A 27,419-nucleotide genomic window follows, 5' to 3' on the forward strand; every position below is an offset into this window, starting at 1 on the left:
CCTTTATGCTGTTTCAAGAATTCCAGACCCTTCCTCAAAAGTGGAGCAAGATCTGTATCTGCAAGATTTGTAAGCCCAGAATTTTATTCATTGTAATGTTGGGCAGTTTTTGCAATATCCTGGCTGAAATTGCTTCCTTAATCAACAACATTTAAAGCAGATTACCTGGGCTTTCATCCAGTTTGTTGTTTGTGGGGTCTTGCGCACAGCATTGGTTGTCACATTTGTATACCTAAGTGATTAGCCTTATTAAAAGGTGGGATGTGAAACACTTAAATTTAGGTGACGATTGGATTGGCAAATGAATTAAAATCTATTTTTTCTGTTCCATAAGGTGTGTAATTAGGTGCCAGTTCAGGATTTCCAAGACTCAGAGTTAATTTTTTTTAGAATTCGAGGCAAATGCTGGATTATGCAGCTCAAGTTCAGATAGGGACTGACCCTGATACAATGATACATAGCATCCTAATTGTTCACTTTCTCGTAGTAAAGGCAGGACTCCTTCAAAGTCTTTGTCACAGTCAGCTCATAAAACCAGGAACTAGAACCTAGGCTTCATTAAGTACTGCAGTTACATTTAAGATACAAATGATGTGATGTTATTAATCTGTTCCAGATGCATTAAGTATTCCACAGGCACTATTTTTTGAATATGTAGACGTGTTGTTTTTTGACTGATTAAAATCTCGCTTCATGTTTAATGTTCTTTATTTGTCTTACGGAGGACTACTGTTAAATCAGCTTAATCAACAAATCAATTCTCATACTTTGGGGATATTCAGACAAAACCAGTTTGAAAAATCAAGATAACCAATCAGCAGTCGGTCAACCATTGCATAGGGGCTTTGTTCTTTAGAGACTGGCTGTCTTCTGTCAACTCCATTTAGTTGTTTCTACATATTATTTCTATGCTTCTTGCAAGGCATCTTGCATCCTTAGACACTAACAGATTTCTTCTTCCCCTATTTGGTGAACAGGGAGGGAAGATTCCAATCAGATGGACAGCTCCAGAGGCAATAGCTTACCGCAAGTTCACTTCAGCCAGTGACGTTTGGAGTTACGGAATTGTCATGTGGGAAGTGATGTCTTATGGAGAGAGACCTTACTGGGAAATGACTAATCAAGATGTGAGTACCTCTGAGCATCAGGCCTGTAGACAGCCATGGAAGAAAGCATTTGCCCTGGAAATCACTGTAGGAAGTGGTAGATGAACACGCAATTAAATTCCTTTCTCTATTATTTTAACAAAGACATTAGCACACTTTTATTAAAAAAAAACTTTGTCAAACTAGCTTTCAGTGCTCAAACTCCAACCTCACCAGTAAATAAGGAGTATTGTATAAGAAAGTGACTGAAGCAGAGCCAAAATGCAGCACACCGCATTGACATCTTCGGTAGAGCGTAAATAAGGAATTACATAAACTTACAAGTCAGTACTTTACAGTAAGATAATTTTAAAGATTTAAAATGTCGTACTTAACTAAACATAAGTGTATATGATGATGTCTAGCAAGAGGCAGCCCACCATAGATATATCATCTGGAAGCCAATTGTCCTCTTGGCCAAAGCACATACACTTGCATTTGTTTCTATCTGACACTGGGAGGATGCTTTCTGTCTTGGAGGAATTCGGGAGAAGGTGGCACAGAGAACAATGCATCTCTCATTTAGACAGAGACAAAGAAGTATTTCTTCTCTCAGAGAATTATTAATGTTTGGAATTATCTGCCACGCAGGAGCAGAGTTGACTTGATCAATGAATACATTCAAGGCTGAACTGGACAGGATATTGATTTACAAAGTACATATGGAGGACAGGCAGGAAAGTGAAACTGCTCTGATCATATCAACCATGTTTGTATTGAATTGAGGAAAGGTTCCAGGGCAGGATTGCTTTTTCTCTTCCAATTCTTATGTTTCTGTACCTAACTGCTGAGCCCAGTTACAGCACGTTTAACGTTGGCTTCAGTGAGATATGTTAAATCAGGAGAGAGAGCAATAATCAGAGACAATACCCTCCTGGCCCTTAAGCATGAGAGAAGAATCATTTTCTGTCCTAAGTGCAACAAAAATCTCAGGCATATTCGATTTTTTGTGGCACATTGCACAGAGGAAACCTAACCATATGCAGTGCACCTGCATCCTGAACCAGCATTCTATTTCTAGACAGCACAGATATAAAGGCTGTATAGAAGTGAAATTTACTTTTTACAGTTCCAACGAACACAAATCAGAACACAAACCTGGCCGAGCTCGTCCTCACCCTCAACAACTTTTCTTTCGATTCCTCCCACTTCCTACAGACTAAGGGGGTGGCCATTGGTACCCGCGTGGGCCCAAGCTATGCCTGCCTCTTTCTAGGTTACGTGGAACAATCCCTCTTTCGCACCTACACTGGTCCAAAACCCGCCTCTTTCTCCGTTACATTGATGACTGTATCGGCGCAGCCTCTTGCTCCCAAGAGGAGTTCAAACAGTTCATCCATTTCACCAACAACTTCCACCCCAACCTCAAGTTCACCTGGACCATCTCTAACACATCCTTCACCTTCCTGGACCTCTCTGTCTCCATCTCAGGCAACCACCTACAAACCGATGTCCATTTCAAGCCCACCAACTCCCACAGCTACCTGGAATACACCTCCTTTCACCCGCCTTCCTGCAAAAATTCCATCCCCTATTCCCAATTCCTTCGCCTCTGCTGCATCTGCTCCCAGGATGAGACATTTCACTCCTGCGCATCCCAGATATCCTCGTTCTTCAAGGACAGCAACATCCCCCTGGCAGTGGGTGAGAACGTCCTCGATCGTATCTCCCGCATTTCCCGCGCCTCATCCCTCACACCCTGCCTTCGCAATAACCGTCCAAAGAGAACCCCCTAGTCCTCACATACCACCCGGCCAACCTCCGGATACAACGCATCATCCTCTGATACTTCCGCCATCTACAATCCGATCCCACCACCAAAGACATTTTTCCATCCTCACCCTTGTCGGCCTTCCGGAGAGACCACTCTCTCCGGGAATCCCTTGTCTGCTCCACACTCCCCTCCAACCCCACCACACCCGGTACTTTCCCCTGCAACCGCAGGAAGTGCTACACTTGCCCCCAAACTACCTCCCTCACCCCCATCCCAGGCCCCAAGATGACTTTCCATATCAAGCAGATACCTGTACATCCGCCAATGTGATATACTGCATCCGCTGTACACGGCATGGCTTCCTCTACATTGGGGAAACCAAACGGAGGCTTAGGGACCACTTTGCAGAACACCTACGCTTGGTTCGCAATAAACAGCTGCACCTCCCAGTCACGATCCATTTCAACTCCCCCTCCCATGTTCACAAACCAGACCTTTGCTGTTCTCATCAATTTTAATATTTGTGGTCAAAAGTCAATGGTCTCAACATGAAAATAATAGCCCACCTATGGAAAAAGAATCAAACTGAACATTTTGTGCCTTGTGCTCCCAGAAGCTGGTACTTTGCCAAAAACACAAAGTGGAATCCTTCAGTTTTACATTAGATAAGTAACATTCAGTAAACATTCAACATGTTCGAGTGCTCATTAAGGATTACATCTACAGCCAGCTAAGTGTTAACAAGCATAATACAATGCTCCTGTTTTGAAAGGACAGGAAAGGTTTGAGGGATATGGGCCAAACGCAGACAAATGGGACTAGCTTAGTTTGAGAAACCTGGTCACCACGGATGAGTTGGACCGTTGGGTCTCTAGGGTCTTTTTCCGTGTTGTATAAATTTGTGACTATGACAGTGCTTTCAAAGTTTGAAAGTTGCAAATTGAGTTGGCATATGGAGGTTCAAATGGAAATGAGCTGAATTGCAACAATACAGAGTAAATGCTGTTACTACTTGAAATAACATTCGGTTTGCTTGCAATAGGTGATAAAGGCTGTGGAAGAAGGGTATCGTTTGCCAACTCCCATGGACTGCCCAGCCGCTCTTTACCAGTTGATGCTCGATTGTTGGCAGAAAGATCGCAACAGCAGGCCCAAATTTGAAGAAATCGTTAGCATTTTAGATAAAATGATTCGCAATCCATGCAGTTTGAAGACATTAGTTAATGCCTCTACGAGGTATGTTAATTTGCAATGGCAAGTATATAAGATACAATTGGTAAAAGAGCCAGAGCAGAGATGAGGAGGTTTTGTTTTAATGCAGTGAGTTGTTATAATCTCATATGAACTGCCTGAAAGTGTGTTGGAAGCATATGCAATTGTAACTTGGAAAAGGGAGTTGGCGACAATAATTGAAAATTAAGTACTTCCTAAAGGGAAGAGTAAGGGATTGGGACTTATTGCTTGGTACTTACAAAGAGGTGGTTTGGGCATAATGGGTAGAACTGTACCCTTCTATGATTCTGAGTAACTTTTTCATGTTTAGTTTTCTCAGCAAAAATATGAACAATTGTTCAGGTTGTTAATAGTGCATTGAGAAATACTCAATGAGACATTTTAGCCAATTCCTTAAAAATGTATCAAATAACAAAAACCTTCACAGTTTCCTGATGAAATCATGCTTGCCATTTGCACAGTGTTGCATCCTCACTGTTATATAGTTCAGGGAAAGTATGTTTTGTGAGAAGCCTTAACCGCCTACAGTGCTTCTGGTAGGGACACTGTCTTCTAGTTTCTCTGCCTACCAAATATGCAAAGAGTAGATTTTGGGTAGTAGGCCAGAAGTTATCTGATATGGTTGACATTATTTACTAGGCTTTAGTAAAGCCTTTGACAAGATGCCACATGGTGGGCTAAATAGTAAAGTTAGATCACATGCGATTCAGGGTGCGTGTGCTAATTGGATACAAAATTGTCATAACAACAGGATTGGTGCTGGGTCCACTTTGGTTTGTCACTTATGTAAATCATTTAGATGAGGCTGTAGGAAACCTGGTTAGTGAGTTTGTAGATGACACCAAGATTGGTGGATTCGTGGACAGTGAAGAAGATTATCTAAGATTACAAATACATCTTGATCAACTGGGTCAATGGGCTGAAGAGTGGCAAATGGAGTTTAATTTGGATAAATGTGGGGTATTGCGTTTTGGTAAAACACACAAAGAGAAGACGTACACAATTAAAAGTAGAGCCTTTAGCAGTATTGAGGAACAGAGAGACCTAGGGTTTCAGGTCCGTAATTCTTTGCGTCACATATAGACAAGTTGGTTAAAAAGGCATTTAGCATGCTTGTCTTCATTGCTGAGACCTTTGAATATAGGAGTTGGGGCATGAAGTTAAGGTTGTACAGGGCATTGATGAGGCATCTTCTGGAGTACTATGGTCAGTTCTGGTCACCCTGTTAGAGGAAGGCTAATGTTAAACTGGATAGGGTTCAGAAGAGATTCACCAGGATGTTACTGGGAATGGAGGGTTTGCGTGACAAGGAGAGGCTGAATAGTCAGGGACTTTTTTGCACTGAAGTGCAAGAGATTGAGAGGTGACCTTGTAGAGGTTTATAAAATAATAAGGCAAAGGTGTCTTTTCCCTCAAGGGGGATTTAAAGACTAGGGGGCATATTTGTAAGGTGAGAGGAGAAAGATTCAAAAAAGACATGAGGCAATTTTTTTTACACCAAGTAGTTCACGTGTGGAATGAAGTACCCGAGGAAGTCGTGGATGCGACAATAGTTACAATGCGAAAAAAAAATTAGATAAGTACATGAACAGGAAAGATTTGGAGAGATATGATCCAGGCACAGGCAGGTGGGACTAGTTTAGTTTGGGATTATGTTCAGCATGAACTGATTGGACTGAAGGGTCTGTTTCCATGCTGTTTGGCTCTATGACAGCTGCCAGATAAGATGCTCTACCAGCGGTCAGCACTTGTAAAATCAGTCATACAGGAGCACCATTTACTTCCATCTCAGGACAGGAGCTACTGGTTTAAATTGCTCTCAGGTAATTCCTAAGCAGAAGCAGAGCCCTTGTTTTGTCTCAGTGGTTGTTTGAAATATTTATAGGTGGAAAATAGGTGGGTTTAGTGCGTGTGTGGAACGAACCACCAGAGGAAGTGTTGGGGGTTGTTACAATTACAACATTTAAAAGGCATCTGGATGGATATATGAATAGGAAGGGTTTAGAGGGATATGGAGCAAATGCTGGCAAATGAGAGTAAATTGATTTAGGATATCTGATCGGCATGGATGAGTTGGACTGAAGCGTCTGTTTCCATACTGTACATACTGACTGTATAACTGAAACCTTAGTTCTGTATAGCAACTAAACAAAGAATCACACCTTTGAAAACATTTTGCCTTTACACTATTGATGTGATTTGAATTCTCGGCTCTTGTGGGGAAATTAGTGATTTTCCTTTTGTAGTAAATGGGAATGAGAGAGCTATGAAGAAAGCCAAAGGAGTTTATTGATACATATATGGCACATTAATTAGGAACAGCACATCACTGGAATCTTGTGGTAGAGTGGGTAGCTTTCCTGCCTTTGAGTTCCATCCCAAGATGTGATGAGGAACAATGGATTCATAATGCAGCCAAACCCACCGACCAATACCCAATAAATTATTTGGACACATACTAATGGCAGGTAGTAAGAACAGGAGTGATTCTTGGTAAGTTGTGATGGATAGAAAACTGAAGTTTCTATCATCATTATCCATAGCTCTAGACTATAATAAAATAATGCATGTTGCTGCAGCAAACTGGTCCCGCTGAATGACCTGCAGCTCATCACCGTCACAGCAGATCATTGTGCCTTGTTGGATTGGGGAACATTCTTTAAAAGGGATGACAGTAAATAGACAATTAAAACGCTTTAAGAATACATAGCAGAACTGCAATAATTGTTCATTCATGTCACACACAAAGTAGAACAGAAAAATCTTGCATTACATTCTGTGCTTCAAGATGGTGCTGGACAATGGCAACACTTCCCATATAAGATACGAGAAAAAACAGTTTTCACTGTATCTTCAATTACATGTGACAATAAATCTATATGTAAAATCTAAATGTAAGTCTAGGTGGCTTGACCATTATGAACAAGGGAACTGAGGAATAGGGTTAGATCCAAGGAAGAGACACACAAATTGGCCAAAAAATACAGCAGACCTGAGGATTGGAAACAATTTAGATTTCAGCAAAGGAGGACAAAGTGATAGCTAAAGAGGAGAAAAGTAGAATATGAATAAGATTATGGGAAACATAAAACACATCATAAAAGTTTTTGTCGGTGTGTGAAGAGAAGGAAGATTAGTGAAGATAAATGTAGGTGCCTTACGGTCAGAAACAAGGAAAGTTTTATATTGGGGAACAAGAAATAGCAGACAAGTGAATGCTTCTGTTCTGCCTTCACAAAGGAGGACACAAATGATATCCCAAAGACATTCGGGAACACAGATTCGAGTGAGGGGAGGAACTGGAAGAGAGTTTTAGTAGGGAAATAGTGTTGGGAAATTGTTAAAATTAAAATCTGACAATTCCTCAGGTCCCAACAATCAACATCCTAGACTACTTAGGAAGTGGCTGTAGAAATATTGGTTACATTGGAGGCCATCTTTTGTGATTCAGCAGATTCTGATACAGTTCCTCTGGACTTGGGAGGCGTGGTTTGCAAAATTACCCTGCTATATAAAAAGGTACTAGGGAGAAAACAGGGAATTCTAGCCTGGTTAGCCTAATGTTGGTAATGGGGAAAAATGCTAGACTCCACTAAAAGGTTAAAAGGATAAAAGGGTTAGTAGCAGAGCAATTGGAAAATAGTGATAGGATCGGACAGAGTCAGCATGGATTCACTGAAGGGAAGTCATGTTTGACAAATCTACTGGAGTGTTTCAACAATGTAATTAGTTGTGTTGATAGGGGTGTGCTAGTCCATATGGTTCATGTGGACATTCAGAAGATTTTCTGTAAGGTCTCACATTAAAAAGAAAGTTAGCATGTGAAAGTAGAGAGTAAGGGATTTGGGTAATATACTGACGTGGTCAGAGAATTGGTTGCCCCACAGGAAACAGTAGGAATAAATGGGTCTTTTTCCAAATAGCAAACAGCGATTAGTGGTGCACTTGCAGGAATCAGTACTTGAACCCCATTTAGTCAGATTGTACGTGATTTAGATGAGGGAACTAAATGTAATCTCTCCAAGTTTGCAAATAACACAAAGCTGGGTGGGATGGTGAGCTATGAAGAGTATGCTTCAGTGTGATTTGGACAAATTGAGTGAGCGGGCAAATGCATGGTGGATTAAGAACATGGAGATAAATGTGAAGTTATCCAATTAGGGAACAAAAACAGGAAGACAGTTATCGTAATCACAATAGGTTATGAAAAGGGAAGGTACTTGGGTGTCCTTGTACACCATTCCTGAAAGAAAGCATGTAGTTGATGCAGGTGGTGAAGAAAGCAGATGGTATGTTGGCCTTTCTAGTGTGAGGATGTGAGTAAAGCAGTGGCAGAGTTTTGCTGCTGTTATAAAGGACGTAAGTGAGACCACATCTAGAGTATATTGTGTAGGTTGGTCTCCGTACTAGAAGATGGATGTTCTGGTTATGGAGGGCACCAAAGAGATGTAAAGATACTGCAGCACTGATGACAATCAAGATCATAACAGTCTTTCAGCCTAAGGACTATCAATCTTTCAAGTCTAATGAGAAGGTTTTTTGGAACAGTTTTGGAAAATCTCCATATTGCTTGAATTCAAACAGTCAGCACTCTACCCTAACCAAATGTCACCAATGGTTGGTATCTCAATATACCACAGGCTAGACCAATGGGATTTTAAAGTGCAGCTGAAAACAAACTATGATATTGTTTTCTCTCGGGAAAGAGACAGAAGGAGGTAACAAAGAATGGAAAATGTGATTGGAGAGCAGTGCAAGAAAGTGATTAGAGACAAACTTATCTGTGAATTCATAGAATCCTTACAGAGTGGAAGCAGACTATTTGGCAAATTGAGTCTATACCAACCATCCAAACAGTTTCCCAACACCCCAGACCCACCCCTACCCTATCCTGGAAACCCTGCACTTCCCACAGTTAGCCCACCTAGCCTGCACACCTTTGGACTGTGGGACGAAACTGGAGCACCCAGGGGCAATGCAAACAGACTCAGGGAAAATGTGAAAACTCCAAACAGACAGTCACCTGAGGATGGAATCAAATCTGGGTCTCTCGTGCTGTGAGGCAGCAGTGCTAACTGAGCCATCGTGTTGGCACTAGCCCCATTTCTGGAATGAGACTAGCAAAGAAGGTGGCCTATGAAAATGGGCCAGTGAATGTGTGGAGGGAGGGATTGAGAAATAATAAGGAGGCAGTAAAGACTAAGGAGAGAATGTACAATAAGTTGAGATGGATTTTTGATAGGGGAAAACAAGAGGACTCAGATCGTGGAAAGATTTGGAAACAAAGTTGAGAATTTTAAAATGGCTCCCAGACAAGCAGTGTAGATCAGCGAGCTCAGGTGTGGAAGGTTGCCATTATTTGCCATGATTTAAGATGAAGACACTTGGACGACATCAAGTTTCTAGAGGAAAGTATGTGGTAGACCAGGCAAGAATGCATTGTAATCATTGACTTCAGAGATAACAAAAAGATAAAAGAATGTTTTAGCAGCAAATGAGCTGATACAGGACCAAATTCAGGCGATGTTACAGAGGATGAAGTGGGCCTATTAGTGATGATGTTTTTATTCTGTTTGGAAACTTATCTAGCAATCAAACACAACGCCAAGGGTGCATACAATTTGGCTTAGTTCCAGACTGCAGCAAAGAATGGAGTCAATGGCTAAGGAATGAAATTTCAAGTGAGCGCTGAAACTAATGGTGACAGTGTTGCCAAAAATATTATTAGAGGAAACCTTTGCTCATCTAGTACTGAATTTTTGATAAACTATCTGATAATTTAACAACGAGGAGTCAGGAAAAACGGCGGTGAGATAGAGCTGGGTGCAAATTCAGCAGAATTGTGACAACTAAGAAACTCTGTTTCCTTCCCCCACCCCCGAACCACCCCCCCCCACCATAACAACATGTCCACCCATTGCTCTCTAGTGTCAACAGGAAAAGACGGCAATAGAGAAAAGTGAGGGAGAAATTTTAAAAAATTAGTCTGATTATTATTGCTTGTAGCTTCACTATTGAACTGTGACAGCCTAATCGCTGTAAAAGCATTTTCTTCCCATTGAACTGTTCTTCTAGTGCTCCTTGCATGACATTGATGGGAATAGAAGCAGGTTAAAATTATCGTGTGCCTCTTGCAAATTAGAGTACTGGCAACTCTGTATCTTTAATTGACTGCTCTTCCTGCGTGCTCTGATGGTGGACATTATCATACTTGCCACCCTGACACCCCTTCATTACTGAATTGACATCTATGCCACATTTATTTTGGAAGTGTGAGCTTTCAGAGTGTAACACTGCGTCATACTGTCTACTGACACCACTCTTTAGTGAGCAGAAAACAGACTTCAATGCTGAAAGTGTTTAACGGACTACATATGTTTGCCTTTCAAAGATAGCAATAATATTTAAATTTAGAAATAATAGGCCAGGATTTTTATGCTTCTGTAAGTCTAGAAACTGAGGAGATTCATACAGTTCTGAGGAGATTTGTTAAATTATAACTTTAAATCTTAAGGCATTTATGCTGTGACTCATGTGACACAAAGAATTGAAAGCTTCAGATCTGATGTCAAATTGCTTTCACTTCTCCGTATTCTTGTGTTGCTATAAGGTAGAGAATACTTTGCAGTGACAGAAGTCGAAAAGTACAGTTTGGAAGTCATTTTAATAAAAGGTGGGACCCTGTGTAGACAGTGTTAATAGTTTGCCTTGAACCCTAGCTCTTTTAACTTTGGCGGTATCCTATGTAAATCCCGAGCATTTCATTCAGGTTCCTAATTTCTAAAATAAAACTGGATTTTAACAGTGTGTTAATAAGTATTAGAATCAAATAAAATTATTTTGCTTCCATTTCAATGATTGTGCTTCTCATTTCATCTTAACCTTCGGAAAATTGATCTGCTGGTTAGGTCATTGCATTGGTTATGCAGACATTTGGCCAGATTTTGTGTTTGTTCTATCTAGATTGCTGGAAAGAAATCCTCTCTCAGGAATAGAGTTCTGTTCTAGAAATTCAAGTCTGCTGGGTAACATATTGCCTTGTTCCACTCTAAAGTTAGGCCTCACATGGGTGAAACAGGCAACACTGTTTGTGTACAGCTTTCTTTCTCTGTCTAAAATTATTGCAGTGTACTCTGTAGCCATTATTCTTTTCCTGCTCATGTTGGGACAGCATAATTCATAGTGTTATTACACACTGTTTATTTCTAAATAAATTTCTAAATTAATTCTATCAACATCAGAATAAGTTACCAGCATAACTCCGTGGCAAGGAATTGTTATGCATCATTTTGATGCAATGGTTATGGGTGTGCTGCTCACTGCTGTTAGGATAGAATACAACACACATAAATCAATGAGGAGGAAATGTTAACTGAAGTGACTGAGCTTTCACTTCACTGTGGTTACTCCCAGTAGCCAATGGATCCAACTGGTTACACAAATTCTATTGATTTTTGTCTCAAAAAGGTGCATAATCTAATGGTTGTATGCTGCAGAATTGTAACAATTTTAGATATTTCTGTTATTTAATTACATTAAGCAGATAGACCCTGCCACTTTCATCACCAACATGCCAAATAAATATTTGCAAAACTCCTCACTGCAGTGAGGAAAAAGAATATCAGGCAAGGAAACAGATACTGAGTGATCTCTAACTCAATGTAAATGTATCGCACTGTGGAAAATACTTTTGGATGTCAAAATCTGCTTTCAGTAATGGCTGCAATGCTTGGAACTCACAAAATCAGCAAAATTCCATCTTAAAGATGGAATAAAAATCCAGTCAGTGGAATGCAGTATTAAGCCATGCTGTAAGCTCGATTTAATGTTTCCTTGGGTGTGAAGTGAAATGGTGATTCATAGCTTTGCAGAGTCATGTTGTTACTTTATTTAGTGTGAAATGAATAAGCTTCAAAGTAGGAATAAAACAAAGAACCGCAGATGCTGGAGATCTGAAATTTAAATCGAAATTTTTGGTGAAACTGAGCAGGTTGAGGACACCTGCAGGGAGAAAGCAGAGTTAATGTTTGGAGCCTGATGATCAGTTCATTAGAACTGTTAGAAACTATGAGAAAGTGATATTTATGCTGAAGATGAGGTGGGCAAATAGTTGGAGATGAACCCCAGAGAGAGAGAGAGAGAGAGAGAGAGAGAGAGAGTGACAAAAGGGATAGGCAGAAAAGATAACTAATAGTCAGCCAGGACAGAGGAGAAGCTAAATAAATGACAATGAGAGTAGGAGAGAATGGATAGACTGTCTTGAGAGCACCCGATATAATGTGATAATAGGATTGAGTGTGGGTGAGAATGGGTTGACTGTGCTTGAGAGCAGCCCAGGTCATGACATGACCAGGATGTGGGGATGAATAAAAAATGTGGAAGGATGGAATTGCATTCTAAGGTTGTTGAACTCTGTGTTGAGTCTAGGTGCTGCAGGGCCCCCAAGCAGATACTGAGATGTTGTTCTTTAAGCTTGCACTAAGGCTCACTGGAGCATTGTAGCAGGCCTAAGACAAAAAAATGTCTCAGACAACTAGATGTTTGGACCCATTTTGTGTTGTGCAAGATGCTCTCCATGACGTAGAGGAGACCACGTTGTGAGCAGTGAATGCAGTGGTCCAGAACTTGCCCACCCCGATCTCATTTTCAGCAGAAGTATGACCTTTTGCTATCTGCTATCAGTTCTGATGAAGAGTCACTGGATTCAAAACACAGATGGTCCAGGCCTGTTGCACTTTGCTTCAATTACTGTTCAAAATAGGAATATGGGCCTGGATTTTGCTGTAATAATAATGTTAATGAGATCAGCACAACTATTATAGCATGCATTATTGATATGGGCTTCAGTAAGGCGTTCAACAAGGTTCCTCATGGGTAGACTGCTTGGCAAGGATACCAGGGAAGAACTTGCTATTTGAATACAGAATTGGCTCATAAATGGAAGATAGAGAGTGGTGGTGGAGCGTTCCTTTTTAAACAGGAGGTCTGTGACCAGAGGTGTGCCATAGGACCAATGCTTTTTCCATTGCTTTTCGTCATTTATAAATATTATTTGGCTGTGAACATACAAGGCATGGTTTGTAAGTTTGCAGCTGACACCAAAATTGGAGGCGCAGTAGACAGTGAAGAAGGTTGCCTCAGAGTACAACAGGACCTTGATAAGATGGGTCAATGGGCCGAGGAGTGGCAGATGGAGTTTAATTTAGATAAATGTTAAGTGCTACATTTTGGAAAGGCAAATCAGGGCAGGAATTGTGAACGTAATGGCAAGGCCGTGGGGATGTTACTGAAAGAAGAAATCTTGGGGCACTGGTTCACAAACCCTTGAAACTGGAGACTCAGGTAAACAGGATACTGAAGAAGGCATTTTGTATGCTTGCCTTTATTGGTCAGTGCATTGAGTATAGGAGTTGGGAGGCCATGTTGCAACTGTACAGGACATTGGTTAGGCTGCTTTTGGAGTTCTGCATGCAGTTCTGGTCTCCATGCTATAGGAAGGATGTTGTGAAGATTGAAAGTGTTTAGAAAATATTTACAAGGATGTTGCCAGTGTTGGAGGGTTTGAGCAAATGGGAGAGGCTGGGTTATTTTCTCTGGAGCATTGAAGACTGAGAGGTGACCTGAAAGAGGTTTAAGGTGAAAGAATTAAAAGTGTCCTAAGGGGCAACTTTTTGATGCAGAGCGTGCTGCGTGTATGGGATGAGCTGCCAGTGAATGTGGTGGAGGCTGGTACAATTACAGGCCACTCACACGAATCTGGAGGCTGTAAGTTCCTTCACTAATACCCTGCCGAGCTCTCAGTTTAGAATGTGTGACTGGCGGTGAGAACAGAAAAATTGAAATCTCTCAACTTGCCAAATTCTGCACTCCATCAGCAACATCCCCTTAATAATTTTCAGTGTTCCAAACCTATTATCACAAAATCCAGTAACAAAATAAAAATTCTGGAAACACACAGATTTGGATTTTGGGTCATGGTGGTGTCGTGATTGGGGTTGGTCAGGATTTAGGTTTAGGATCAATCCTATTCTTTAGAGGCTGCTGGTAAATAAATTCCAATGGACTCACCAGGCTAATATTCAGCTGTTATTTGCAGATGAGTAACTTCTTGCCTCAGGCATGTGCTCATGTAACTCTAGGGGGTGGCACGGTGGCTCAGTGGTTAGCACTGCAGCCTCACAGTACCAGAGACCCGGGTTCGATTCCAGCCTCGGACGACTGTCTGTGTGGAGTTTGCACATTCTCCCTGTGTCTGCTTGGGTTTCCTCCGGGTGCTTCAGTTTTCTCCCACAGTCCAAAGATGTGCAGGCTAGGTGGATTGGCCATGCTAAATTGCCCATAGTGTTCAGGGGTGTGTGGGTTATAGGGGGATGGGTCTGGGTGGGATGCTTCAAGGGGCGGTGTGGACTTATTGGGCCAAAGGGCCTCTTTCCACACTGTAGATAATCTAATCTAATCTAAAACAATCTGGATGGATATATGAATAGGTAGGTTTAGGGGCATATAGGCGAAATGCTGGCAAATGTATCCAGATTAATGTAGGATCCTGGTCGGCATGGACAAGTTGCACCAAAGGGCCTGTTTTTATGCAGTACAGCTCTGTGACTCTAAATCAAATGGCAACCTATAATGCCCACACATATTTGTTTCATTTTGTCATTAAAAAGAAGTAGTTTTACAGGCAAGGTTAGCGTTTATTGTCCATTCTAACTGCATTTGAAAGATGTCAATGAGCCACCTTCTCAAAAGTTTATAAGATTGTTGTGTGGGTACATCTGCTGTACTTTTGGAAGTGGATTCCAAGATTATAACCCAGGGACAGTGAAGGAAAATGATATAGCTCCAAGTCAGGGTGGTCTGTGACTTGCATTGGACATTGTAGGTGGTAATGCTTTCATGCGCAACTATCCTATTTCTTCTCACTGATGGAGGTTGTAGATTTTGAAGGTACTATTGAAAAAGTTTTGTAAATTTGTTGCATTGCATCTTGTGAATGGGACATAGTGCACTGGTAATGAAATGAGTGAATGTTTAAGGTGCTGGATGGGCTGCCAGTCTAGTAGCTTGCTTTGTCTAAGCTGTACTCATCCAAGGAAGTGGAAAGTATTTCATCACAATCCTGATGTGGATGACAGAAAAGCTTTCCAAAATTAAAAGGTGACTTATTTGCCAAAGAATACGTTGATTTCATCAATGGGGTGGCACAATGGCTCGATGGTTAGCACTGTCGCTTTACATTACCAGGGACCCAGGTTCGATTCCACCCTTGAGCGATCTCTGTATGGAGTTTGTACATTCTCCCCGTGGCTGCATGGGTTTCCTCTGGGTGTTCTAGTTTCCTCCCACAGTCCGAAGATGTGCAATTTAGGTGGATTGCCATGTTAAGGTACCCATTGTGTCCAGGGAATGCCCAGGATAGCTGGATTAGCCATGGGGAATGCAAGGTTATGGGATCAGTCTGGGTGGAATGCTATTCTGAGGGTTAGGTGGACTTGATGGGCCAAATGGCCTGCTGCCACACTGTAGGGATTCTATAATTTTATGACCTGGTGTTGCAGCCACAATATTTATTTGACTACTCCAGTTAGATTTTTTAATGGTGCCTCCTCAAAGACTCCTGCACCCCAACGCATCCCTGGCCTGTCATGGTGTATGATCTGTTAATGATATGGCTATCAAATATAAAAGAGAGATGCTTAAGCTGTCACTTGAGTTGGATATGATCTGTGCCTAGCACATTTATGGGACAAATATTCCGGTTTATGCATCAGCCCCAGCCTGAATGTTGACCAGATCTAGATGAAAGTTTACTGACCCAAAACATTTTGCCTCTAGCTCTCTCTCTCCAGAAATACAATGTGAACAGTTGAGATTTTAAGACTTTTGGTTTCTGTTTAAAATTCTGACACATGTGGCATTTTGAATTTATTTCATTTTGATTTAGTAGAATATTTCCCCAGTTCCTATTCAGATCAATTTTGCTAAGACTCATGGGTAACACACTGTCTACCCTGTCTAAGACCCTCATAATTCTCTTTACTTCAATCAGATCCCTCAAGTTGTAACATGACTACTCTGCTGCTATATTCTGTGTCCTGGCTAATGAAGGCAAACATTTTGAATGCCTTCTTCATCATTCTGCCTAACTGTGCTGACACTTCAGGGATCTATGGACTTGTACACCAAGGTTACGTGTTGCTCAGTACTCTGTAGTGACCCGTCATTCATTGAGCATGGCAGTGACCTTACATGGATGTTGAAGTGAATCATCCACTCAGCACTTTTGATCAGAGACAACTGCAAACAGTGTTTGATTAGCCTTGCCTTTTGAACTCATATGTTCAGCTCCAGTATCATTGTGGATGTGGATATCATGGAACTGCCTCCTCATGCTAGCTGTATGGTTCTCCAATGCAGTACAACTTTGAATCTAACAAGACTGCAGAACTTTGATCCAGTCCATTGATTCACAGATCATTTAGCTCTCTTTTAGCTTTTTGTTTCCATTGTTTAGCATACTTCCTAACTTCTTCAGATTGACTCCCCACTCGCTTGAAGTTAATGGTAGACTGAGAAACATATCTGGTCATGAGGTTACAGACTGTAGTTAACTATAATGCTACTGATGACTCACAGTGCCCCATGATGGCTAATTTTGAGCTATCAGCTCTGTTCTGAATATGTCCCTTTAACATGCTAGCAGCGCCATACAACACGCAAAAGGATACTCTCAATATGAAGATAAAATCTCCACAACAGCTATGTGGTGGTCACTCTTACCAACACTTTGATGGACAGGTACATCTACTGCAGGTAGATTATTGAATGTGTTGGATGCCAGATCGCAGTGAGATGCAGCATTCCTTTGAACAGTTTGAACTGCCATCGTAGAACCCAACTTATGGGTGTTCACACTGCAGTGGAAGCTTACATCAGTGTTAGGGGCTGCAAACACATCAGTGGAACTGGTCACCAATTCTGTGATGGGAAAAATAGACTACAGTCCCACATGAAGACCTGTGTGAAGTTGGAGCTAATCTCCTTGACCTCTTGACATTGCCTGTAGTTAGTCAGTCATTTTGGCAGGTCTGCCTGCACCATGTGTATTGACATATCTGTCAAACTTCAACTGTAGACCACCCTAACATGCTCTGCAGCAGACACTCTGTACAGCCTTGCCTTCAGGGAAACTAGTCCCCATCATTGATGCTGCTTCCATGTCAGTCTATATTCCTGAGCGAATGACTGCAGTGGGGGTTGGGTGACCTATGCTTCTTCATTGACCATTCTTCATCCCCTCCCCGCTGCCTGGTCAGGTGGCAGTTCTCGAGTATAGAAAAAGAGAATGTTGCAAGGATAAGGTTATGGTGAGTGAAGGGGAGGAAAGAAAGTTGTACATGTTTATACCATCTGAAACTCGTCAATGGGAAGAGATTTGTGGGATTATGAGAAAAACAGATTATGAGAAGGATTGTGTATGGGATCACCAACAACAGCCATTGTTTTAGCACTGCGTCTGACTATGGGCTTGACAGTGGCTAGTCTAATAATGGCAAACACCATCCCCTCCATTGCATAAGGGCATGCAGATGCGTTTGTTTCCCATTGATTTGGTCTGGTTGTCTCCGGTTACCTGCCACTTTAGCTGCAAAAGAAAGGAAAACAATTCAGTGAGTGTGCCGATTTTTCTGGATAGTGTGGTCATTATGCCTGATTAGCTGTCAGCATGTGCAAGATTTGAAATGTTGGTGAGTTTTGCAGAAGTGATACGTATGTTGCATGGAGATGAAGAGATAAATGTGAAGTATGAATTGTGATTGGTCGGAATTTATGGTAGCTGAGCAATTGGGATGTGGTTATTTGAACAACTTGTGTGGCTAGTAATACATTTGGTGGGATATATATTTGAAAATATGGCCTTGACCACTTGTGTGAGGTAAATGACTTTTCATGGGACTGCATAAGGGTCCTCATGTTTTGATATCTTGTGTTAGATCACATCTTTCTAAAGTCTACAGTGCAGCATTGGGAAATATTGGAGCTTAATCTCTGCTGTGTTGCATCATTAACGAGTGTTCCAAACCTCAAAGCTCACTCTATAATGGCTTTGTTGGCATCAGCTCCATCACGGCGCACCTTGCCTTTAACAAGTGCAGTCAACATCAACTCAGGGGTTAACTAATGTTAGCTTCTCATAATTTTGAGCCCTGCTCAGAACTTAGCACTGGCTGCATCTAAAGTGATAACCTATAGGCTCATACCCCTTCACAGTCCCTCACCCACTTTTCCAGCCTTCTCCAATTTTACCATCTGTATGTCTAGTGAGGATTATCCAATGATTAGAGTACCTGTTCCAGTGTATTAGTGGGCATTTCACCACCGTTGAAGACGTGAGCGATTGTTTGCCTATTCACACAGATCACCTATAGGAGGCAGCACTCACTCCTGGCCTCCCAATTACAATATGTGAACATTTGAAAGCCACAAGACGTCAATGGGTAGCTGTCAGAATGAAATGTGGAAAATATCATCCATCACTGCTTGCTGCAAAATCTGGACCAGTGTCTGGCTAATCTCTACATATCAAATAGTACAACAAATATGTCTTGTTACGAAAAAATGCTTGCAAGCCTTTTTTCAATCTCAAGAATCTACTATTTCTTTACTTAAGAAATGATGAATTTGAAAGAAAATTGCATGTTTGCAAACAAATGGAAGATTTTCTGTTAAATATTTTAACATTGTAGGTGTTTATATACATTTCCTGTTTTTTTTCTAGAGGGTCCAACTTGCTGGTGGAACATAATACAGGGGGCTTCAGCGTCTACCAATCTGTGGGAGAGTGGCTTGAGTCCCTTAAGATGGGTCGGTACACAGAAAATTTCAATGAGTGTGGCTACACCTCATTGGATATTGTGACAAAATTAACCTTGGAGTGAGTAATTTTCCTTTCATTTTTGCTGTTTGTGCTGCTTGAAAGGAATTAGCATAAACTATTAGAGAGTGGGTAGAAACGAGTTATGCTTTTTTCTACTGGACTGTTAAACTCCAAAAAGAGAAAAATGAATTGAATAAGGAGTCATTATTCCTTTCTGTGCTCGCACCTGATCTATGTGCTCTATGTCTTGGCCAATGAACTCACCATAGCAATATTCCCAATTCTTACCTGCAGTGACTTTGACACTGCCATTGACTTGACAAGATGAGCAGTGGGTAAGCAGCTCCAACAGTCATTATTTTAATCAATTCCTTAACAGGAAGTCAGTTTCACTATCTTGCTTCTACGTGAGCTACACTTCAGGTAATACCCAGCAGAAAATCTATACAGCTGACAAAATATTTTCACTCCTATCCTCAGAAAATCATTTCTGTAAGTTGTAGGAAACATTTCAACAGTGTGGTATTATTACCACACAAATATTCACAGTTCCTCACTACGTTGTATGTTTATTACAAATGCCCCAATACAGTGAAGTTCTGTGTTTGGCTAAACACCTCAGAATTTGCAAATTTATTGGAATAATTCTTCAATCAAAAAATACTCACTTTGCTTTCCATCATGGCCCACATATGGATTGAATCACTTTATGTCCACACTCAAACTAGCTGTTCAGGGTGCTGCATGGGGCCTTGTAGCTCATGCCCCAATGAGAGGAGAGCTCATTTTCACAAATTGTGCAAGCTCAAGCTGATGATTCAGTATTCCTTCCATATTTTAGGCTTAAGATAGTGAAGATCAATGTATCAATGATCCTTTGTAGTTTGTGCATGGAAAGAAACAAAGTTAATGTTTCAGCTTACAATGGGCCTTGATCAGAAGTGAGGAATGAGATATGTTTAGAGGTGGAGTGAATGACTGGATACCAATGAATTTTTTTTAGTGTTTCAACTTTCTTTGCAATGACTGCAATGTATTTAGTCAGACCTCATCTGGACACTTTTTTTTTGTTTCTTTACTATATCCATTTCCACATCCCTTGACTTCTGCACTACAGAATCACTTGTTGGACAATATCTGTTGCCATGCACATGCTCTCCATTTTCACTTCCTTAAAACCTACTACATTTTTATCTTCCTTCAGTTTCAATGAAGTTCAGTATTGACTTGAAACATTAACTGTTTCCCTCCACAAATGCTGAGTATTTCCAGCACTTTCCCTTTATATTCTCAGATTTCTAGTATCTGATAATTTGCACTTTTCATATTATTATCCCGTTAATACTACCACTTATTATCTTTGCCTTACTATTCAGTTTACAGACTTACAGTGTGGATTCTGTGAATATGTAACTATAGCTTTAAAATAAACATGAGTACTTATTATTGAAAAAAATAAGTTTCTGTGATTTCTGTTTCCAGATTATTTGTTCCCACGACTGTAAAAAAATGCAGAATGAATACTTTTATTCAGATTCACCCACTTTTTATTTATTTTTTCCTGATTTCTTGCCTTTCCACCGACTTTCCAAGTGGCATTTGGGAATGTGGTACTGTTCACTCTCTGTAGATCGTGTATCATTATACATCTGTGTCCAGTCTTTTATTATTTAGCATCAATTTCATCAAAGGGTTGAAATTTTCCTCTAAGCTAACCTGCTAGTGTGAATTATGATTATTCTTTTGAGATCAATTCAATGTCTGCAGTTGTAAAGCAATTTGACAAGTTTCCTCTGTTCATCTGACTGGTATCAACAAAGTGGTGGGGACATGTTACAGTGAGTCAAGCTGCTGTTTATGCACTCTGACTTTGATTTCTCCAGCGCCGCACAACTGCTGGCAGGATCGAACAAATAAAGAATTCTCCCATCCCATTTAACCCTCAGTCCCTATTAATACACTCCATTCCACCAGCCACTGACACTGCTTCATATCAAGAGCTCCCAGCTGTTGGACTGTACCAGTGTGCACAATTATCGCTGAACAGGGAAGAGTTTGTAAGCTACTGCAACCAAAAAGAGGCAAAGCATTTACCTTTGTTGAGCTTTCTAATAAATTACCAATAAATTTTACAACTTATGAAGAGGAAGCAGTCCAGTTTCCATCAACTATTTACAAAAGAAACGGTGGGTTTGATACTTTGCTCTTGGACATACAGAGTTTTCAAGCATAATCGATGTACGTAGATTTCCATCGTTTTCTTTACATTATGCATTTTAGGTGGTGACAGGAAAGCCTTGGTACTCTTTATTTGAAAAATTGCTACATTGTATTCCCACAGAGATTTGAAGAGAATTGGTGTGGGTCTTGCTGGCCACCAAAAGAAGATCATGAACAGTATTCAGGAGCTGCGAGTCCAGTTTATGAATGGCGTGATGCCTGTGTGACTCTATTCCAAATCGCTTGAGCTGTCACTAGCCATTCAGCACTTTTATTTTTTTCTGTTTTGGGACTTGTATTTATTCCTCGGTGCATAAGTTGGGGAGGGGGCGGGGGGAATGAATATCTGGAACAACAGAATGCAATTAATGCTCACCTTACTGTTCCAGTATTTGAATTCGCTAAATCCTTAAACCTTGGAATCATCATCATCACTGGAATACAGAGAATGGAGACAAGTTCAATAAGGGGTAAAGTTCATCCATTTACTTTCACATCAAGCAACACTGAATACCTTGGCATACATATTCCTTCTCTGTAAGATGGTATTGGCACCTTTCTTTGTCCTGCAATGGAAGACTCTAATTCCCTCTTGGGAGCACCTGACTTTCTCGACAGTTTCAATTCAATCGAAAAATGCCAGTAGATTCATAATACTTTGTGTAAGTTTCCTGTATCATGTCTTAATGAATGACAGTTGTGTATTGAACAGCAATATTAAGTTTACTACTTAGTAGTAAGATGTTTTGTAAATTATAAGTGCAGTTATAATATGCTGTATTTAATAAGTTATAGAACGTAGTGTATAAAGTCTTTGCTTGACTCAGTCTTGATCAGTACGTATTTATTAATTAAAAATGTTAGCGCATAATGAAACATGTTATTTGAAAACGTACATATTTACTTTGTTCTGATAATATTTGAATATTCACGTGTATATACTGTACAGTTTGCTACTGCAGGGTACAGAATTTTCTCTATATAACAAAACTAACTCTTTCATTTGACTAAAGTGAGTGACACTTTCTTAAACTTTTGATTCGAAGGCCCTGCTTTTTGTACTGTCAGTGTGCGATATTGAGAGATGTTTTACTATAGTTCTTAACTGGCGCTGGTGAACATTGCTTTATAGCTTTATGGGCACAGTTTTCGGTGGGGAATAATCTAACAGCACCATAAATTGGATTTGCCCTTGCAAGCTGATAAGATTACATTGAAGGAAACAGTGCATTTGGGACTTGAGTAAACAGAGTGAGCAACTGTCCTTAATCAATCACACTGAAAGATTGTTAAACTAAAAGTGCAAGAACTAAGAAAAATGTGTATCTGATTGGGTGAATCCAATGTCAAATCACATATAGAAGTGAAATAAAAAAAGGAATTAAATATTAAACTAGAGACAGAAAGTAAAAATAGTTTTCTTTTACATCTCCAATAACAATTAAAACATGAAAGAAAGAATATCCACACTTGTGATAGTTAATTTAATAGTAATTACACAGTAATTCACATTTATTACTTTGTTAAAAGGGGAATGAGGCTGAATAGATGGGACCTAATCTGTGGTGAGATTGGTCTGTATCTACCACACAAATACAGTGACTTCATCATTCACTTTATGGAGATAATCTAGTGAGAAGATGTTTCCGTGAAGCTAATGCCTTATTAGTATATCACATAAGCAAGAAAATAGTATCAGAAATATAATGATCCGAAAGAATAGGGGAGAGGACAATATAGTGATAAATGTTGCTGGACAAGGAAGCCAGAGACCCAGACTAATATTGTGTGGATGTGAGTACAAATCCCACCATGACAAATAGTGATATTTGAATTCAGTTAATGAATTTAGAATTTTAAAAAAACTGTTGTAAAAAGCCCATTTGGTTCATTAATGACCGTTAAGGAGGGAAATCAGCCCTCCTTACCTGACGCGGTTCTGACCCATAATGTGGCTGACTCCTAAATGGCATAGAAATTGAAATATCAAACTGCTACAAAGTCTAAGTAAAATAATAGAACTAGATGGACCAGCCAGCATTGTCAAGGGAGCAGAAATCCAAGCCTGAATTTGCAGTGTCCTCTTTACTAACATCTGGCGGCCTCTTTCAAAAATTGGGAGAGCTATCCCATTGACCAGACAAGCAATACCTTGAAATTCAAACATAATGAGTCATGCCTTACAGTCAATATTCCAGACACATAATTAGCATCCCTATGTATGCCCACTGGCAGGACAGATGCATTAGAAGTGGCACACAGTGGTATCTAGTCAGGTGGGTGTTGGTCGTGAGTCTTCAACATTGACTGTGGATCCCATAAAGTTTCATTGCACAAGGTCAATCACCTGCTGATGATTATCATTTACTGTGTAACACTGCCATCATGTTGATTGGAATGGATTTTGAACAGAACAAACAACTTAAGACTGGATATCCATGAGATGCTAAGGACTGTCAGACATGTATTCAACCATAATCCATAGCCTGATTTTACTAATGCATTTCCCCCTTTCCACCATTTCTATGAAGCTGGTGATACTAAGAAGAGTGCGGGAGGATATGCCTGGAACAGCACCAAGCATACCTTAAATCAAAGAGATGTCAAACTGCTCAAGCTGAAGCATAGGACTACTTGTGTGCCCAAAGATGGAAAGCAGCACACAATAAATTAGACTAATTGTCCCCAGAACCAACCAGTTGGATCTAAGCTCCAAGGTGCTGCCACATCCAATCACAAAGGATGGTGGACAACTTGGAGTTCTGAAGAAGTGACACGTCAACCTTGAAATCTCAACTCTGTTTAAATCTTTACAGATGCTGCCAGGCCTGCTGAGTTTCTCCAGTGTTGTGTTTGCCCCAATCTTAAGCCAATTTGGTTCACTGCAAATAACATCAAGAAATGGCTGACACTAGATACTGTAAAGTCTAAGAACCCTCATAATGTTCTGGTTATAGGAGCGAAAACTGGTGCTTGAGAACTAGCCGCACCATTAGCCGAGTTGTTTGAGTGTGGTTACTTTATTGGCATCTACCTGACAATGTGGAAAATTGTCCAAGTCCAACATTGTACACAAAAAGCAGGACAAATCCCACTGGCCTACTGTTGATCATCAGCAAAGTGACGGAAAGTGTCATTGAGAAAATTGGAAGTAAACAGCACTCACTGAGTGATGGGTCTAGGCCGAAACATCAGCTTTTGTGCTCCTGAGATGCTGCTTGGCCTGCTGTGTTCATCCAGCCTCACATTTTATTATCTCACTGAGTGACAGCCTGCTCACTGACAACAAATTTGTGTTTCTGACTTCATTACAACCTCAGTACAAACATGGGAAAAGAACTGAAAACTCCAAAAGCAAGCTGAGTGTGTGTGCCCTCGACCTCAAAGCAGAATTCGACCAAGTGTGGCATTATGGAGCCTTAACAAAACAATAGTCAACGAGATTTGGGGTAAACCCCTTCTGGTTGGAGTCATCGAACACAAAGGAAGATGTTTGTGGTTATTGGAGATCAATCATTCCCAGGACATCATTGCAGGACTACTCTGGATAGATCCCAGTCCCCATTATCTTTAGCTGCTTCATTGCAGCTTCATTCATGATTGCACAATGTTCAATAACATTTGACATTTCTAAGTTACTGAAGCAGCCCATAAGTACATGTAAAAAGACCTAGACAACCTCCAGGCTTGGGTTCACAAGTAGCAAATAACATTTATACATCACAGGTACCAGGATATGATCACCTCCAAAGGAAGAGGATCTAACCATCATTCCTTGACTTTTGATGATGCTACCATCACTGAAACATTTCACTATCAACATCTGGGGATTACTACTGACAGGATTCTAAACTCGCATATAAAAACTGTGGCTACAAGAACAGTTCGGGAGCTAGGAATTCACTATAAGGCACTAGTCAGGAGTCTGATGGAATACTCTTCACTTGCCTGGATGAATGAAAATTCAACAACGCTCAAGTGGCTCATCATCATCCAGGACAAGTCAGCTTGCTTGATTGGTAGCCATCCACCACCTTCAACTTCAAGTCCCTTTATCATTGATGTCCACTAGCCATCTATAACGTGCACTGCAGCAAATCTCCAAGGCTTCTTAGACATCACCTTTCAACTCAAATTTCTACCATCTCTAAAAGGGCAGCAGTTTAATGGAAACACCAACAACTGTAAGCTTCCCTGCATATCTCACTCCTGAATTTGAACTTTTTCATCTTTTGTTCATAGTCATTAGGTCAACATCCTGGGACTCCCTAATAAGGTGTCCCTAGATAGCAAGAGTTCAAGGAGGCAGCTCAACACTACCTTCTCAAGGGCTATTAGATATTAGCAATTAATTCTGGCCAGAGATATTACCTCAAAGAACAAACAAATAAAAGTTTCCCACTGGACGTATAGTTCCCTTCCCAGGGTGTAAAAGGAGTAAATGAGGAAATTGGAAGACTGCGTAAAGTGTTGGCAAGGTGCTCTTGACTCAGTGGTTGTCCCTTAAGATTGGAAAATGTTAATGTAACCCTAGAATTCAAAAATGGCAAGCAACTGAGCCCAGGAAAATACAGAGATAATGGGAACTGCAGATGCTGTAGAATCTGAGATAATAAAGTTTGGAGCTGGATGAACACAACGGGCCAAGCAGCATGTTAGGAGCACAAAAGCTGACATTTCGGGCCTAGAACCTCGGCCCGAAATGTCACCTTTTGTGCTCCTAAGATGCTGCTTGGCCCGTTGTGTTCATCCAGCTCCAAACTTTGTTATCCAGGAAAACACAGGCCTGCCGGACAAACATCTCTCCAGGGAATGTTATTGTACGCCATAATTAAGGACAGATTGATTGAGTATTTTGAGTAAGTAACTCATGTAATAGATTGGGAAATATCTACAGGTTTAGTTTGCATGGATATTCTGTAAGCTTTAGAAAAATTCCCAAATAAGAGCCTATTCACTCAAAATGATACTTGTGGATTTGAAGGAAAATGATTGCCCTGATCAGAAAAATCAAATAGGCAACAGAAGGCAGGGAGTTAGAATAGTGGATATTTGCTAAAATTTAAAGAAGTTGCTCATGCTGACTCACAACAATCTGAGTCAAGACCTCAGATCATCTTTTTTGTAAGTGGAAAGGATAACAATGAAAAGCTTCATGTTTGCCATTGGCACAAAAATTGGTGGTATACTAAGAAATGTAAATAAAAACAAAATTATGAATATTTATATGAAATATTAAGTGGGGAAATATGGCATCAGGACCTCAACACAAGTAGATGTGATGTCATTTATATATGATTAAAGTTGAATCAACTTTTTTAAATGACATAAAACTTGGAAAAGCTGTATAAAAAGATTAATTTGATGAAGGTTACTAATTACTATAAGGTGATGGCAGTCAGAAATGAGAAATAATCAAAATGACTAAGGCTAAAATTTCATATTTAGATCACTATAATGTAATGGTTAGGAATTATGCTATAGCTATGGTTAGGCCACATCAAGAATATTGTGTGTCATCCTCAACACCATACCTGTCAAGGAACATATTCGGCTGTCGGAGTCCAGCACTGACTCACCAAAATGACACCAGTGTTATATTATGAGGAATTACTCCATGAACTAGATTTCAATTCATAGGAACATAGAATGTTAAGTTCTGACTGGATTGAAGCATTTAAAATGTTTCAAAGGAGTTGACGGAGTGGACAGAGAGAGAAACATTTTCCTCTGGAGGAGTTATTAGGTCAAAGGACCGGATAAAATTGTAGAAACGTCCCTTACAAAAAACTCCTGATGGTAGATTAATTAACCATTAGATTTGCAAACCAAGGACCTTAAGTAGAGTGAACTCAAGGTGGCAGATGGATGGAGTTTGGATTCAAATTAGTCATGATCACTTGTGAAATAAAACAGATTTGAAGGTTTGAACAGCTTCCTCTTGGTCATAGGTTCATACATCAGAACTCCTCAAAATGGCAATCTAATCCCGCAATTTGCATAAAATATTGTCCAGACATTGAGTTGCAAATCAGATTAACTCATTCAATTAATATACACTGAAACAAGCCAGATTCATTTAAACATTTAGGGGATCATTATGAACAAAGGGCAAGATGTTAATGAATTCCAAACCGACATTAAAAGGGAAATAATCTAATTAGTGAAAGCTGAGGAGTCTTATTTAGATTAGTTTTAGACTAAATTGAATATAAAAGGATAACACTGG

At 40.3% G+C, this 27,419-nt stretch overlaps 1 protein-coding gene across 5 annotated transcripts in view; it reads left to right on the plus strand.

The window, feature by feature from the left end:
- The window catches only part of LOC125450691 (ephrin type-A receptor 5-like), a 313,119-nt gene extending 287,290 nt beyond the window's left edge, over positions 1 to 25,829 (plus strand). For 4 of the 5 annotated variants that reach the window (XM_059643652.1, XM_059643658.1, XM_059643664.1 and 1 more), the window contains 4 exons: positions 978 to 1,127; positions 3,902 to 4,095; positions 18,872 to 19,027; positions 21,312 to 25,829. In XM_059643652.1, coding sequence (XP_059499635.1) covers positions 978 to 1,127; positions 3,902 to 4,095; positions 18,872 to 19,027; positions 21,312 to 21,417 — 606 coding nt within the window. In that variant the 3' untranslated portion in view covers positions 21,418 to 25,829. The remainder of the gene's footprint in view (positions 1 to 977; positions 1,128 to 3,901; positions 4,096 to 18,871; positions 19,028 to 21,311) is intronic. The other variant, XM_059643659.1, reaches the window with a different exon arrangement.
- The last annotated feature ends 1,590 nt before the right edge of the window (positions 25,830 to 27,419 follow it).

Source organism: Stegostoma tigrinum, chromosome 3 (assembly GCF_030684315.1).
Source record: "Stegostoma tigrinum isolate sSteTig4 chromosome 3, sSteTig4.hap1, whole genome shotgun sequence".
Classification (NCBI taxonomy): domain Eukaryota; kingdom Metazoa; phylum Chordata; class Chondrichthyes; order Orectolobiformes; family Stegostomatidae; genus Stegostoma; species Stegostoma tigrinum.